This window comes from Manacus candei, unplaced genomic scaffold, assembly GCF_025592945.1.
Source record: "Manacus candei isolate 608988 ecotype Guabito, Panama unplaced genomic scaffold, ASM2559294v1 h1tg000051l, whole genome shotgun sequence".
Taxonomy (NCBI): domain Eukaryota; kingdom Metazoa; phylum Chordata; class Aves; order Passeriformes; family Pipridae; genus Manacus; species Manacus candei.
The window spans coordinates 4,328,682-4,346,216 of record NW_026138099.1 but is presented as its reverse complement, the minus strand read 5'-3'; the positions used below and the strand labels follow the sequence as shown (position 1 = coordinate 4,346,216).

Below are 17,535 nucleotides of genomic sequence, written 5' to 3'. Positions count from 1 at the left end.
TACTTGCCCAAACTCAACCAATAGTTCTGAATGAGCCATGACTGCAAAGTGATTTCCTTTTGTTAAGGCCTGTGTGTACACGTATGTTCTTACAGCAGGCTCTATTCCTTCACTGTGTTGTGAAATTTTTGAAAATAATAATTACCATTTAAATCTGAAGAACAAATGTCTAAAAACAGTTAAAAGCAGATGGGCAGGAAAAACGTAATCTGGATTTTCATAATTAATCACTCTTTTTTCTTTGGAAGCTGGAGTTGCAGAATCCTAGCAAGGGTTTCCTTGTTATTTTAGGAGCTCTATACAATGTAATTCACTTGTTGTAAATGTTCAGATGTGCACACGGAAGGCTAGTAAAAAATTAATTAATTAACAATTGGGTTAAGTAGTTAACCAATATTGTAATTCTCTGAAAGTTAAAATTATACCTTGTCTTATTGAAAAGATAACCCAGAAAAATCTGCTATGAATCACATATGTTAACAGTGTCTCTGGCTGCAGTGCCGGTAACTTTTCTATAAATAACAGTAAGCCTCACTTAATAGCTTATTTGCCTTATGTACTGCTTTGGAACCACACGTGATACCTACATACTGACCTGAGCAGAGAGGGAGCAAATGAAATATTCACAGATTAGATTAACTGTTGAATACACATTTCATTTTGCTTGGTGGCATAGAAAAAGAGTAACTTTTAATTACCTCTATCTGAAAGGTGACCCCGTGCAAAATGACATCAGGTTGTCACTCTCACACAACCTGACGTAATTCCAGGTGTTAGAAAAGGCAACATTGCGGTAAGTATTCAGGGTATAGCAATAAAAGCACAGGAGATGGTTTTTCAAATTTTATCAGCCTATTGCTTCAGATGATAGCCCTGATTAATTTTGCCCAGTTTCAGGTCAGGAGAGGATTAATCCTTACAAGAAAGAACTATTGGTGGAGTATTGGTTGACAGCCGGTTAAACATGAGCCAGCAGTTGGCCCAGGTTGCCAGGAAGGCCAGTGGCATCCTGGCCTTTCTCAGCAATAATGTGGGCAGCAGGACAAGGACAGTGATCATCCATTGTGAGGCCACACCTCAGATTCCATTTTCAGTTCTAGGCCCCTCACTGAGTACAGGACAGATATTGCGGTGCTGGAGCATGTCCAGAGAAGGGCAATAGAGCTGGTAAAGAGTCTGGAGCCCAAGAACTATGAGGAAAGGCTGAGGGAGCCCGGGTTGCTTAGCCTGGAGAAAAGGAGGCTAAGGAGGCACCTTATTGCTCTCTAAAACTATCTGAAAGCAAGTTGTTATCAGGTCGGTGTCGGTCTCTTTTCCCAGGTAACAAGGGATAGAACAAGAGGAAATGGCCTCAAGTTGCACCAGGGAAGGTTTAGCTATGATATTAAGAAAAATTTCTTCACTGAAAGGGTGGTCAAACATTGGAACAGCGTGCCCAGGGAAGTGCTTTGAGTCACTATCCCTGGAGGTACTTTAAAGCTGCATAGATGTGGCACTTAAGGACATGGTTTAGTGGTGGAGCTGGAGGTGCTAGGCTAACAGCTAGACTTGATGATCTTAAGTATCTTTTCCAAACTCAATGAATCTATTTTATAAAAATGCCCATTTCTCTGTAGTGATCACAAAAGTAACCTCCACAAAAGTGGAGGCTATGTTCATAGGTTAGGCAGCACAGCTAAGCCAAACGAATATGGGGCCAAGAACTGGATTCTGCAACTGTCTACATCTTGAGCTTCTCATTGGCAATTCTGAATGCAGATCAATCAAATCTGAAAATTAGTCTTTTTATTTTTGTATAGTATTTCTCCATAGGAAGACCAGAGAAAAGTTTTCCTCCACTGTATCAGTCACAAAAATGTGCCTGTATGTGCACTAATTAACAAATTGTAGAGCATTAGCTTTTCCTACCTTTCAGAAAGTAATTAACTGACTTTACCCATATCCAGTGTTTCCCTTAAGAGACAGACTCCCTAAAAACAACTAAGGCAGTTGTGGTTTCTAGGGATGATGTGTCCGTGAAAATACTATTATAGTCCCAGCATACAATAATTGCTTTGATATTTATCAATAATCCAAAAATTAACCACAGACAGGACAGATCAGGCTGTGAAACACTGAGTGCCCTTTTGCACTTTGAGTCCAAGGGCACAGGAAACTGATAATGCCCGTTTTGCTTGCTACAAGTCCAAAAGAAATTGTTTTCTTTGTTTACTAAGGGTGATTTAATAGAGAACAAGAGCAGCTCAGAAGTTTGGAATTATATAGTTGCACATAGAGATTTGAGAAGCAGCACAATCATAACTCTCAATACCCTAACTTTTGGGTTTAATTTCACTTTCAACAAAATCAACAGCAAAACTTGTCATCCACTTCAAAACTACCTTTTATTCAGTGTAATTATAAAAATCTACACCTACAGGTTTGTTCAAGTTTCATTTCAGTTTTTTTCCTTACTATTACTCCTAAAATTTTAAGGAGGGGCAATAATGTTAATCATGGGAAGAATGTTAAAAAGAAAATTTACTAACATTTAAACTTTGGCAGAAAGATTATGCTTACCAAGATGCTTCAAAAACAGCACACCACTAAATGACAGCCTCATGTACGCTATCTGGTTTGTTTCCACCAAGCCCGACCATGTTTCTCTCAGATGTCACATGTTCTTACCTTGCCTCAAGACCGGTTTGCTGTCAATACGCTGACCTTTTTTTTCTTGCCCACAGTAATCCAATCAAGTAAGCAGAAATAAAACTTTCCTACAGCACACTGTACAATCTTCTAGAAGGCTTGAAAGCCACAGGTTTTTTAAGACGATTAAATGAAAGAGAGAACGACATCTCGACCCTTAAATCCAAAGCTAAGACATGAGTCTGCAGTTCAGTCCATACCTGTTACTGAGCCTATTGCTGTTATTTTAAAATGAAAGTCTGTATTTTTTCAGACATGTCCATGTATGAGATTATAAATCAACATTTATTTCCCACAGCTCTAAAAAGAAGGGGCTGCATGCCCTTTTTTTTTTTTAAATGCTAAATACATATACACTATATTACATTCTAAATACCCTTATGGCATTGCTTGCAAGCAAAAAAAGGACTCAGGAAGTTATCCAAACAATAAAATAAGTAATTCCAATAGTAATATATTTTAAAATACTGATTTTCAATATTGATATTTGCAAATAATTACTAATATATGCACAAATATATGTATGAATATATTGTAAACTAAGTAGGGAATGGTTTTGGCAATTTTTCTAATCCTTTGCTTAAAAAGACTTATGCTTTCTGGGTAAATTTAAGTGAAGAAAGTAATATCTTAAATTCATGTCCCAACTTACTACACAGTTTCTTGCTTATGTAACAAATTTTAGTAACTGTAATTGCAGCTGTTGGCCTTTCATCTGTATAAGAAATGGCCTTTTTTTCTGCATGAAATGTCATGTTGTAAAGAATAGCACTCTGGGCCATTCCCATGATAGAATCAAGTCCTCATTACCTTACTGGAAAGCAAGAAATCAACCCACTACAGTGAAAAGACCTCCTGTTTCTTTCTCTGTAGAGACACAGGATAGGGAATTACTAATATGATACACTAAGGTACAATAAAATATGTCAATAGCTTAGTACATCATGTCCTTGGCCTCAGGCAGGAATGATTTTTTGTTTGTTAGGTGTCCAAATTTAAGGAGAAAAACAGACATTTTTCTCTGAATACCTAATTTGGAAAAAACCTATGAGAAATGTGCTGCTCAGAAACTTTAAATAATTGAGTAGGTCTTATGGAAATGGGTCATGAAGCAGAAGACAGGTAAAATGGTGTAGGAAGCATGCAAAATTACCATCCTATGGATCTGTACTGTTTCTCACTTACCTTTTCAGACTGACAATTATGTGTGCATATATGCACATGTATGCACAGGTGGGCCTACACACACACACACACACACACACACACAGATGGTTAATGGTTCCAGTACAGACTGAGAATGAGACAATCAAGAGGTTACAAAACTACTTCATTATAATGTGTAGAGAAGATTCTGAGTGGCAGCAAGTAGTGATTTTACTTCAAAAACTGAACACAAAAACCAGTGGCAATATTCCTCCAAAATGCAGCCCATGATCAGTCTCTGACTAAATTTTAAAGGAATTTTGCCACTGGTTTTGAGAGGAGACTCAGGTATTCTGTCTGTGACTTCCAGAGAGAAACTAGGATTGTTGTGTCTGCTTCCAAAAAACTCATTCAGAACTGGAGAATTTAACAGTTTTTCATGGTTTCCAATATAGAGAGAATATAATAACTTCTTAATCCAAGCTTTGCGGAGTATTTAATAATTATGTATATCACTGCAGCACTACAAATCCAGCCCAGATCAAGACTTCAAACAGAATATGTTTCTACCAGAAACATTCTAAATTAAAAGTGTAGTAAATAAAGACAATGAATTTAAGAATAAAGTAGAAAAATTGGAATATTTAAATAAAAATATACAGAAAAGAGTAGTTGCCAGAGAGCCTGATGCTTTCAAATTACTTCAGATGACCTGTAAGTAATAATATGAATTATTTCTAACTACTTCGGAACAAAGTAATTCTTGGAGTTCCAAAATCTGATTTTTTTCCACTCAAACACTTGATTGTCATAAATTTTAGCTAACTTGGTGATTGTGCATGGCAGCAGCAAAAGGACTTCAATTAGTAACTTGCTGAAAGTTTGCAGCACAAATTAAAAAAACACAAAACACCAAAATTAACATCTGATTGATCCCAAAAGAGGTGCTCATCCTCTAGTGTTACAAACCCTGCAAACTTCAACTTTCTCCCTTGGGTAAGTCTACATAACTGGACAGGTCTTGAATGAAGCCTTGAAGGTCACCCAACACAGGCTGTGACAGCAGACGTGCCTTTTCCTTAGTGTTCTATATCCACTAGAGCTGTTTTACAGTAATGTGAGAGGGTGAAAAGTTTACACTAGTTGGTTATGCAATAAATGTCACTGGTATTACTGCTGACTTCAGACTAGACTCTCAGCATTAAGCAGTTAAGAAGTGATAAAGCAGGATTAATTCCTGACGAAAATTTTTTATTAATTTGTCAGTGTAGTTTGTAGTACAAATTCCCTGCTATCTTTATTCTTCCTCAAACAAGAAAAAATTTTGTGCCAATTTATTAATCCCTTAAGTGTAGGGCTTCATAGCTATTTTAATATCATTGCACAAAGGAAGTCATCCAAGAACATAGCTATTTATAGCTATTCATGTAAATCACGATACGGCGAACATAGGAATAGTAATGGAATAGTGCAAAACACAGTAACTGAGCAGTAGCTGTTCTTTGAACTGCCCTGATGAAATTGCATCTGGCAGGGACAGTAAAATCACCCAAAGTGAGCCATTGTTGGTTAAGGCAGAGCAGTAGTTATACTGCTAGATAGAGATGCTTTGGAGGCAACATGAGCTCTGAACCCTCCACCTGCTGAAGAAACAAGTACATGATCGACACATAAAATTCACATTGCTTTCCCAAGACCCAAGACCCAGCAAGGCAATGATGTTTTTCCAATACTGCATTTTTTTTCGTTTCCTTTTTTCAGATAGGAACACATGTAAACCAGTGAACGACCAATGACAGCAAATACCAACTGTATTTCCTCTAAGATACAGGTATTGCCTGCAAAATAATGAAATGTGGTAACATAGTACAATATATTGTCTGTTAGATGTAATTTGTTTGCCAAGAGCATGCCCTAAGGCTGCTGTAACTTGGGATTTTCAGTTTGCCTGTGTCACTGACCTGCACTTAACAATACAATTGCAAGAATTTCACACACACAAATTTACAATAAAACCAAACTAAACCCATACCATCTGATCTGCCTGTTTTCTCCAAAAGCAAAACAGAGCAACAATAGTACTACTTTGACTTAGGTCCTGTTATACAAAAAGATGCTGCCTTCTACCAGGTGTATCATTGACTAACACTTGCAAAGATCTATTGCTAGATCACATGGAGAAATAAACTATTTCTTTAAATTATTTCTAGAACATTTATGTTTAATAAATAATCAACAACTCAGTCACAGCTTGGGTGAGAAGGAGAAGACTGATGGTATGCTAACTGTAGAGAAGAGTAAGCATATATCAATGTAAATAAAACTATATACATGATAAATCATGTTCTTCTCATCAGGTACTCTGAATAGTATTTATCTTTTTACACCATGAGTTACTGAGAGGAGGAACTGTGATTTCATACAATTGTCTAAGGACCTAGTCTAATGGAGACCAGATTATCATCTCAATACTTTGGTAAGAAAATTAATAATAGTTAAAACATTTATGCTTGTCTTAGAACAGTACGGTGTCAAGAGCATTCTATAAGAAGGAGTTTTATTTCACAGGCCAAATTTCCAGAATTTTTTAATGCACAGCTAAGTATTACTAAGATATTTGGTTTGTACTGATAAAGGAAGATAGTGATTTTCAGATAAGTACTTAATAAGGGGTTTTGAATAAAAAAAAATTAATCACAAAACCAGCCACCTTTCTTTTTATAAACCTCTTATGCCTCCTCTTACGATGCATATCTGTGCATAATAAATTCATTACAATTACCCAGTATTTGCTCTATCTTGTCATTGTAGGTTCTAAAATAATTGTCAGCACTCTGACATAATTTGAATCTCTAGTTTGTGCCAATAGCATACTTACTGCCACACAGATTTATGGAACCAGCCATTAAGTTAAATAATAAATAATAAAAAACAATGTTTAAATAAAAGTTGGCTGAAATAAAATGGAATATGGCTAATCTAGGTTAAGGCAAAGGAAACTCCATTCTTTATTCTACAGACTTAGGAACACCACTCTGGTCAGAGTTTGCAGGTTAGGTAAAACATGGTAAATGTCTAGGGAGAAACTAGGAAATATTATTTATATTGAAATTATTTTATAAAGAGCAAAAGAGGTTGCTAGATAGATATGTCTTGTTACAGATGTTACAGCTGTTTACCTACACTCATCTCTAATATATTTTCCCATCTGTTCTATATCCTGTGTATAAAACACTTAATATTCATTTATTTCACACAGATCTTTTTAAGACAAGTAGGGGCACATACCTTATTTTTCAGAACTTTCCTGACTTCCACTTATACATCTCTTTTGTTGTAGGACTTTCTTCAGCCTGAACATAATATCCATTATGCAGTAAAAAAATTGAATTGGCTATAATCTTATTCTACAGTTGCAAAAGCAAAATCCATTAATTCTTGGGGGAAAAAAATCAGAGGAGAAAGGACAAAAAAGAATCTCTTTTCTCACCTCTGCAGTTGGCAGTGGAAAACTGACTCCTGCTAATAAAACCAAAAAAACCCCAGATCATCAGCAGGGAAGAAGCACTTCATCAAATCTAATCTTTTTGTACTGTGGCCCTGGTAGTGCACTGTTTGGCTGCCTGGGGAGTGTCACCACTCAGAAAGGCCAAGGTCACCCCAAAGTCAGCAGTGCCCAGAGCATCACTCTAAGTGTGGCACCCTCAACACTGCAACAAGCACTGCTGTAGGGCAGCTTCCACCACTCCCATCCCATACACACACTTTAAAACACATGTTGTGGAAGGCTCACTACGGCCACTCAAAACAAGACAAGAAAAATAGGAGAGTCAGCTGTGCCTTACCACTCAAAATATAATGAGTGCAGCTCCACTGAAAATGAGCAATGAATGTGGGAGATCTGTATGTAATGGCACAGAAGTGGAGCCCTCTCATCACCAAAATCTGAAGAACTTGTAAAAGCCACTGGATTTTGTTAAACTTTTATTTGTGAGGTAAATCTGGAGAACTACTGGGGGAAAAAGTAGAGGAATATGGGTCAGATGGAAAAGCAGATGTACTATGCTGCTGTACCTAGGTCTGGCATTTCTGAACAAGCCTGGAAGCAAAACAATGGCATCTGAACATCTTCTCTGTTTTTCTCTGTTTTAAAGTAAAGCTCCTTCAGAGATTAAGCACCCCAAATCAGCAGATATTTTGAGGTCTGGTATATTGATCTGGGGATTGAAATTCCACCTACAGTCTTCTGTAGCTCCCACATTCTGTTGACAATCTGGACTAAAGCACAGAAAAACATTTATAAACTCTCAAGACTTTGGGACTTCATATTCCTCTCCTTGTACAGCTTCTGGCACAACAAATTCAATCACGTCTGCAGTTCTGAAATACAGCATGGCGAACAATTGCCAACACAGCTGGTTTTGTGCAGTCTCTAAGAAATATCATCTGACTTCTTTTTAATTACCTATGCTCTTTATTTTTCTAATATATTGATGAGTATGTTTTCCCTTTGCTATTAATTAAAGGTGGCACAGTTTTAGCTTTCTTTTTCCCAGCATAATTAATAAGGGCTGACTAATGAATCCTAGTGGATGCCCATGATTTAAGAGCATTTAATCTACACTACATTTGCCTGCTGTCACTTTTGTTCATTACCAGGGTTCAAATGTACAAAACAAGAGACTCAGCAGTGAAAACTATAATCATTGTTTTGTAGTCAACAAATTACTGAGAGGTGCTAAAAGAAACAAAGAATAGTATCCATTTCACTATACTAACAGTTGCATATATAAAGTGCCAGCCTTTGGTTATGTCACTTTATAGCCCTAAACTGAAACAGCAATCATAAAAACCCAAGGCAAACTAACAGTTACTGCTACTAGAGTAACATTAAGTTAACACAGAAGTAGCTTAAAAATTTTTTATATAATAAAAACAGATAAAATGTGACACAAAACCAGACTTCTATCAAAGCAAAAGATGGACAATGACAATGATGATGCTCACATTCCAAACGTGTATTTTAAACAATGTAGCTATCTTGCAAGATCCAGATATCATAGCTCTATATTCACACACACGCTTGCACAAGTAGACCAACTGTGAAATGTCTGTAGAATAAGACTCTGATCTCCCTAAGAACATGAAACACTATGAACTATGAAAACTATGAAAAAAATCTTTTGTTGGTAGCGAGAGAAGAAAACTTATTCCATAGATAGAGTTACAGTTACTGTGGATTCAACATTAAGAAGCCCTGAAAAAGAATGGTTCAGGAGTTTCAGTTTTTCCTATATGCATGCAGATAATTCATATTTTCCCTGTAACAGACACAGATCATACATTACTATAGTGACTGTGCATATGTAGAGTTAATACAGCCACTAAGCAGAGAAGTACCTAAAAATACTGTTAACAACCGTTCCTTTAGAATGCAAACACTGCCATCAAATGCAACGTGGCAACACTTGAGATCAATGTGGATCTTAAAATATCACACACAAGCTATTCGAGTCTTTTAAGACAACAAAATTGGCAATAACATATTAACTATGCCTTGTTGGTAAAAAAAGCTCATTTTACAAATGTAGTTCTCCATAAATGTAGAAAAACTGTCTTAACTATACCATAAGCTATTTATCTAAAATGCTACTGTCAGTGAAACAGATGTCATTGCACAATATCCTTGTGCCACCCACATTCTGTTCTTCTAGCTGCCAAACAGAACTGTTTTGAGTTATTTCCTGAATCATCAGATTCAAGCATTTCTGCTGTGATCTCCATGCTACATTAAAGAAAGTACTTAACAACTGAAATGTAGTTTCACATGATGTTTTACTGCAACATAATATATTCAACGTATCTTCACCAGGACAGATAACAAGAAAAGGCTGAAACCTTAGCAGAGGGTCAAAAAAGTCTAATTTTTAAGAACTTTGAACATCAGCTTTTCCCATTTTCCTCTTCCAGTCTGTCATACTCAATTTCAGGCTTCTGTTTTTAAACACCTTCATTCAGCTGAGGAAGATGTAAAATTAATTTAAAAGTTTCTACCTCAGTCCTAAAAAATCATCTTTGCAGGATAGCTACATAAAACCTAAAAACCATGCCACAGAATAAGTTAGGCTGGAAGGAACTTGTGGGTATATCTGATGGTGGGATCATACTACCTACTGTATGGCACATTCAGAGCAGCTCATAGGGCTCAGTGTCTCTTGAGACATCTTGATCTGCATATGCCATATGCCATCCTACATTGTACAACTTAAAAACAATCTGCTTTTTGTCTTTTCATGTTGTCTTGCTTTTTCATCTACTCTCCTTTTTTTTCATCCTTTTCACAGTGATCTCTGGCATTCCTCAGTATCAGGCTTCCTTGACGGTTACATGGGGCTCTCCACACTTCAACTCTCCACAGTTCAAACAGGATCTTGCCAATACACCCTATGAACTCTAAATGCACAAAGCTTGTAGTCTGTTCTCATCGGTGTCACAATATTGTTCAGAAAATTCAAGTTACCAGATTTTCTCAGCGTGGACCCTTTAATAGTCCAGACTGTATTTGTTTGAAAGCTTGTAAAGGAAAATAGTGAGTACAATGAAATTCATATAGAGTACTCTGTCTACATTCACATTTGCACAAGTAACCAACATACTAAAGAAAATAAGATCAGAAAAACTAGCTAAGTTCAAATAGTAACACTTTTCTAGTAAAAAAAAAATGTGCTTTAATTCTTAAAAATGGGAAAGGAATCTGAAAGGCATCTATAGAGATACACGTGCATTTGAGCAACCTCATGAATACATCTAGAGCAGGTGAAAGCTAAGTAGAAAAATCATTCATATCTAAGACCTTTTCTCATGGGAAATACTGTCCTTGAGAATGTAAAACTTTCTTCAACCCTTCAAGACAACTGATAATAAAAATATTCAACATTAAAACACATTTTACTATCTCAAGAGGTTTTTTAACTGATCAGATTTTTACTCTTTGATACTTGCTTGCTAATAAGCAACCTAACCCTTCAACTATCCAGCTTTATGATGCCTTATTTAGACTTCTCAAATTTCTTGAGCTGCTTTCAGATTACAACAGTCTTAAAGATAAATACGACACATAAGTTTTTTAGCAGAACACTTGCCAGTTTGGCAGCAGCAGAATCAACAACAGATAGGCAGAGGGAGCATTGGTTAGAGGAAAGAGAATTTTCTACACTCTCCTGAAATAAAATTATTCCAAGACACACTAACCCACCAGTTTCAGAGAGCTGCCTAGCAATTCTCTGCCCTAACTGGGGAAAAGAGAGTGAAAAAGCTTCTATGAGAAAGCCCCTGAGAATGCAAATTATGTGTTTAGTATACCAACTTGATTATATACAATTTTATTTTGCATTGACAAATCACAATCTTGATGACTTGGAACATTCTAAGCTAACAGCTAACACTGTAGAAATTAAGCATCCTTTGCCACCAATAGCCAAGAGTATTACTTCCGTGATACTTAAAACCCTCAGTGTTTAGGAAATAAACACACGTGTATTGCATTTGGTACTAGGCACCAGATCTCAGACTATAAAAAGATTTTATCCTTTGCATTAGACAGTAACTTTTAAGCTAAAAAACCTAGACATCTCTATCAGGCCTAGGATATGTGATAGGGTTTTTTCCTTGTGTTTTTTTTTTGTTTTGTTTTGTTTTGTTTGTTTGTTTTTAATTTAAAAGCAAGAAAAACAAGTGTCTAATAATAGTAAATAAATGAACACAGAACTTCACAGGGATTCTTTCCAAAGAGCATAATCTGTAACATAATTTTTGCTATGAGAAAATCATGAGTTCATTCATCTTGCTAAATGCTGTTCCACCGAATAATAAAATAATTCATAATGACTTATAATTTCAAAGTGTCAATGGAATATTCAAAAATATGTCTTTACAGCATGACTTAAAGAGAAAAACCATGGTTTGACACCTTCAGAAGCTGTTTTCACCAGGAAGCAGAAAATATTTCTTAGCTAAATTGCAGTAAAATTAGAGCATCTTTAATCTCCCTTTACCCCTAAATGATTTGTGAACACATTATTTTATCATTTTAATTAGCTTCAAGATAATTCAGGAAAAACATTTTCATGAAACATACAACGCAAAGCTTGTGTTTTTAGGAAAAGTAGCCAGTTTTCTTATTTTTTTCATCCCTATCTGAAATTGTGTACCTATATTATGAACAAACTCTAAGTAATTAAAATATGAAACAATGAGTGGTCCTAAAGGTATCTTTAAAAATCAAGTCCATCTAGAGTACTTCAAATATAAATAATGTTGAAAATGGCTTGCAAATGATTTATTCTTCTGTTCATAATTGAGCGTTTACTTTGGTATATAGCTACTCTACCTCACCCTATAGCCTGAACAACACGAGGCAGTTGCTTTTCATATTGATAATTGTTTAAGACCAGTTATAGATTTACATTTTCTGTCCAGTTTATGGGCAGATGAAAGTGCATTAAATGGTTGCTTCATATACCATAGTCTTCCTAGCATTACACACATTTAGCACAAACTGTCAAAGTACTTACAATGCCCTGTGAAATCTTACATTACTTAGAAACCAAATAACATAATTAAAGAAGCCCTTCATTAATTATAGCAAGTACTTTGTTGCTGTTGACCTTTCTTTTCATTTACTTATAAAATCCCAATTGAGCACTTTGAGAAAGAAAAAGATGAGTATGCTAATTTTTGAAAAAAAAAAAAAAAAACAGAACAAAAGTGAAAAAAATAAAGTTACAAGTAAGTGTACAGCTGTTAAGCCCAATTAGAAAATAAAATAAATAAATGAGAATTTCTGGATTTTAATTTTGGTGGACTTGTTTTGTGTCTTGCCCTAAAACTGAATGCACCTGTCATAACTGCTAAAATATCCAGCTCTCTCTTCAAAAGTAGGCTTCCATGAGTCACAAACGAGTGGTCTTCTCTATAGTTATATGTGGTCTGTTTATATGCTTGTGCATTTATATCAGTGGATTGTGTCTCTTCCAAACCCTTCATACAGGACTGTTAAACAAAAGAAACAAAACAGTGAACAGCTAACTGCCTGATACTTTGAGTAATTACTGCATAATACAACCTTATCTGATGAATAACCCCAATGTCATATAAAAACAGGCAATTCAATTTCAGAATTAAGCATCCAATTAAAATACTACTACATATATATGTATTTATGACTTCAGCTTCATAGGTCCCTTAAATATTGCCTGCTCTAAAAAGAGAGCTTGTTAAAAGATTATAATATTTGCTGAAGACCCACCAAGCCCTCTGTGCATAACTTTCATTCTCTACTTGAGGTCAAAAATTACTTTGCATAGTTGGAAATACCATAAATGGGAAACATCCTCCTTAAACAGAGGACCTATGAGTTTTGCCATTGTGGTCACTGTTTTTCGAGAGATTTCTTTCATGTAATTGCCACTAATTACAGCAGGAAGATATTATTTTATCATCAGCATCGGTAGATGAAAAATGCATTTAAAAATACCTTCATATACTGTTCTGAGTAATTGGGGGGTTTTCAGTAAGAAAGTGCATTAAAAGTCTTTAAAAACCCAAATTTTGTCACAAGATTCTCTCCAGATATTGTTACTGCTTTATCCAAAAGCTTAGGGAAAAAAAAGTAGCTATATTTAAGACCTCATCAATGTGCCAAACTGCTGAGTAAAGGTTTGTGTCTTTTTGCTGGCTTTTTTTTCCTTCTTTCTGTGTGATCGGGATAATTCTGAAGCTAAATTGATTCACTAGAAGGCTACTCTTGTTTTTTATTTTCAGTCAGTTTTGACTAAACAAAAAGACATTTGAGTGAAATATGGAACTATTTTATATTGGTTACTGTACTATATTGGTTACTGTACTATATTAGGATCCTTATGATATCAAAGGGCTCAGCACTCACAAGGACATTATTACATATAATTCAATAAAAATTGACCAACCTTTCCTTCAGCATCTGTAGTTACCTTCTCAACCTTGTTCCTGTTCAAAAATTTCTTCACCCATTCTTCTACTTGAACATTGAACTTCATGAAAGTCACATAGAAAAAATATGCTGTCAGGAGTGTTATGCTTTCCCACCACATTATGAAGTTATCCAGAAAAAAGATGATTAGCAAGATCAAGTCAATGATGTAAAAGGACATATCTCGAAAGAGTGGCCACCATGTAAGGTTCAAGATCTCTTTAGAAAATAAAGCACACATTCCAATAACAAATAGGATATTGAACACGGCAGATCCCACTATTGTACCAATGCCAACATTGCTGTGGGATATAAACACTCCTATTAAAGAAGTGAAGAGTTCTGGGGCTGACCCACCAGCAGCCATGAAGGTTGCCCCTGCCACATCATCAGAAATGGCCAGTTTTTCAGTGATGACAGTCAAGGAAGGAACAAAGAACTCATCACAGACTATAGCTAAGGCTATAAACATGTAAATCATTCCAATTATATGCAGGATCACTGCTCCCTGTCTTCTCTCCTCAAGAGAGAAAAGGTCTGTGGGATACTCTCCCTTTGAATGATCATCTGTTTCATTGTCATGCCCAGCTTCATATTTCATAGAAGCATGTGGGTCTAGAGTGCCATTTTGATTCTGTTCAGTGAAATCCAAAAGAGTTCTTTGGTGCCCACGCACCAGCTTTTGGCTATCTAGGTTGCTGACCAGTGCCATGCTATGTGGTTCCATCTTGAAAAAGGCACTCATTGAAAGTGAGAAAGTACTAATGGCCACTACACTAACAAGAAGCCCAACGATTCGTATCAGTCTCAGTTTTTTCCAAACATTCTGGTGCCGTCTGCAACCAAACAGTGGTTCTTCCAAACACCATTCCTCCAAGACACCAGCAAGAGTTTTTTTCTGAAGAGCCATTTTGTGTGAGATGCCGAGGGAGTCAGATGAACTGTTCCTTCATACTTTTCTCCAGCTTTGAAGTTAGAGGTGCTTTAAGAGTCTTCCCAGAATCAAGTACTTTTACTCTTCGCAGGATGTATTTTCTTCATTAGTCTTAAAAGGACAAACATATTATTAATATTAGTGAAAGGGCATGTAATTAGAAGCTTCTAAAAGACTGAGTGAAATTTAAAATTTAAAGCAGAATACTACCAACTGTAGCATAAAGACCTGTCACATCCCACCAGACACAGCAATGACATTTTTGTTTAAGCAGTAACTGTGGATAACAGTCTATCAATACTCTGATCATTTTATGCCTCTCATATGCCTATGAGCCACTGCCCTCCTCGGTTGCTGACAAAAAAAATCCTAGTGGAAGGTAAAAACTGTCCACAGATCTTGCATAAAAATGAAGAAATTACTATTTACCAAAGATTATTACCTCATGTAATTACTTTCTACTATGATCATGTAATGTCCAAATCCCAAATGCAGGGGCAATAATGTCTGAAAAAAAAGCAATATGCTAACAAGCATCTCATCAGACCTTTAGGCAGCTGAGGCAGCATTAATTGAAATATTATGTATGCATAGAGCAACAGTCATTGATATGTACATAAAACACAATGCTGTTGGAACGGGATCGAAATGCAGTGTCTTCAGCTCCTCTGTAAAATAGACTCAGGTTTATAGAGAACTCAACTTGCTTCTAATCAGACCTAGGACATTAGCTTGGATGAGTCAAGACAAAATTTTCAATCACCCATGGTTTCGTTTGGGTTTATGTCAAGCATTCAGCTATAAATGTAGAATGTTACTAAGAATACCTATGTGGTACCTTTTAAAAGTACTCCTCTTACAGATCCTTAAGAAAATAGTTTAGATTTACAAAAGAGTTGATAATGAAACAAATGAAATGGTGAGAAATTCTGTGAGAATGACTATTCATGTATGCCAGAGAGAAGCATACTGGATCAACGGCACTTCTAAAACAGGAAAAAAAACCCTCTAGACAATAACAAGTGCTTCGGTTATTGAACTTCCAAAATATTTGGAAGAATATTTGTAATGTAGAAATTAGTTACATATGCATCATGTTCAGTAGTGTGCATTTTATATGAAACAAGATAAAAGATACTCTCTTAATAGAAGTGATTATTAGTATTACTGCCCAAAAAATACTTTGTTACATCTCTTATTCAAGTAATTTGTAGCAACAGCTGAATACTGAACAATCTATTAGTCAGTAGAAGACTGATTTTGTATTCTCAAATGCAGGATTTCAGCTATTACATGCAGTTATTTCCATAAAAGTTATTAAGTAACTTGCAGTTTCTCCTGATTTTTTTTTTCAAACAGTTTCCATATTAAGCAGATGTCATTAAGCTCTATCCTCAAGATACAGCACCGCAGCAGAGATATTTTATTTTCCATCTCAGAGTTACTACTCGACGGACTGCCACAAAAACATTAATCTGGAAAGTCACCGGAATGGCACCGTCGCTGCTGTGCGCAGCCGGCGGCGACGGGCGGATGACCGCGTTTCCCTGACCATCACACGAACGGGGTACGGGAAAAGCGCTTGGGCTCTCTCCTGCCTTGGAATTTGCACGGCCTGCCGTGCCAGACCGCTCCCGATACAGCGGACCCCAGACCCCGGTGGAGCGCAGCGCAGCATCCCGGCCGCCCCGCCTTCTCCCTCGTCCCCCCGCAGAGATGCCGCAGACGCTCGCCTAAGTCAGCCCAACTTCGCACCGATCCGAGCCGCACAAACTTTTTCCCCCTCTGAAAGGGCAGTGGGTCCACTTCCAAACGCGGAGAGCCCCGGAGACACCGACCGGGCGGTTCGGGGCACCGGTCACCCCTCGGCAGCCGGTCCCGCCCATGGAGGCGGGAATTTGCGGCTGGGAGTCCCCGCATCGCCGCAGCCCAACCCCCCCGCGCACCCCGGCGGCGCTCACCCGGAGCTGCGCTGCGCTGCGCGCCGGCCCGCGGGCGCTGGGCAGGGGCGCGGGAACAAGCCGGGATGTGCACAGGGATCGGCGATCCGACCGCGGTCCCTCGCGGCACTGACTGCGGCGGGCGGCGGCAGCGGTCCGCCCCAGGCAGGCGGGGCAGGCGGCGCCCCGCCCCCCGCCCGCCGCGCTTCCCACGAGAGTTTGATCAGAGGCCAAGCAAGGCTGGCAAGGAATCTATTTTTTTTATCTTTTCACCTTCATCGTGAGTTAGCAGGTACGGTTTAACTTTTGTAAAATTCAGCGTTTCTAGCAAAGGTCACAAGCCTCGAGGAGTAAGGTAATTTTAAGGCCTTCTGATTAAAATATCCTTTATGTGAAATGTTTTCTGAAGGGAAATCAGGACATGAAAGAAAAAGACATTTAGTCTTGGTTTTAATTTTAAGGAAGATGACATGCCCACGATAAAGTTATTAATCATGATTCATTTACTGCTGAACAGAGATTTCTTCAAACTGCAATTCAAAGTCACCACAGAGAACAATAATGATGCACTGAACATACAAGAAAACAGGCTAAGTTCTTAGCCAGAACTATCCCCCTCTATTTTGGTCTTCATCTTTCAGCATTATTATTTCTCCAAGAAACTGCGTTTTATTTAGTAATTGCTTCAAAATTCACATGCATTAGAACTGTTACAATGCAACTCTATCAAAGGTAATTCCCGGTGGCACATGCTGGAGATCAGTTAAGAGTTACACAGGTAATGCTTTTTTGAAATCATATTTGCACTCATCCTCTAT

The 17,535-nt window shown here is 37.2% G+C and overlaps 1 protein-coding gene and 1 long non-coding RNA gene across 4 annotated transcripts in view; one reads left to right on the top strand and one right to left on the bottom strand.

Annotated features, from left to right (window-relative positions):
* The window catches only part of SLC24A2 (solute carrier family 24 member 2), a 114,727-nt gene extending 97,838 nt beyond the window's left edge, over window positions 1-16,889 (bottom strand). For 2 of the 3 annotated variants that reach the window (XM_051801423.1, XM_051801426.1), the window contains exons 1-2: window positions 16,739-16,889; window positions 13,821-14,888 (exon numbers count right to left, since the gene is read on the bottom strand). In XM_051801423.1, the coding sequence (XP_051657383.1) occupies window positions 13,821-14,753 (933 nt within the window). In that variant the 5' untranslated portion in view covers window positions 14,754-14,888; window positions 16,739-16,889. Of the gene's footprint in view, window positions 1-13,820; window positions 14,889-16,532; window positions 16,672-16,738 lie in introns of those variants that run through there. The other variant, XM_051801425.1, reaches the window with a different exon arrangement.
* Window positions 997-10,279, top strand: LOC127477321 (uncharacterized). The gene is made up of 4 exons (XR_007906922.1): window positions 997-1,285; window positions 5,600-5,665; window positions 6,192-6,310; window positions 10,179-10,279. It is a non-coding gene; the product is annotated as an uncharacterized LOC127477321 (long non-coding RNA).
* Window positions 16,890-17,535: the final 646 nt, after the last annotated feature.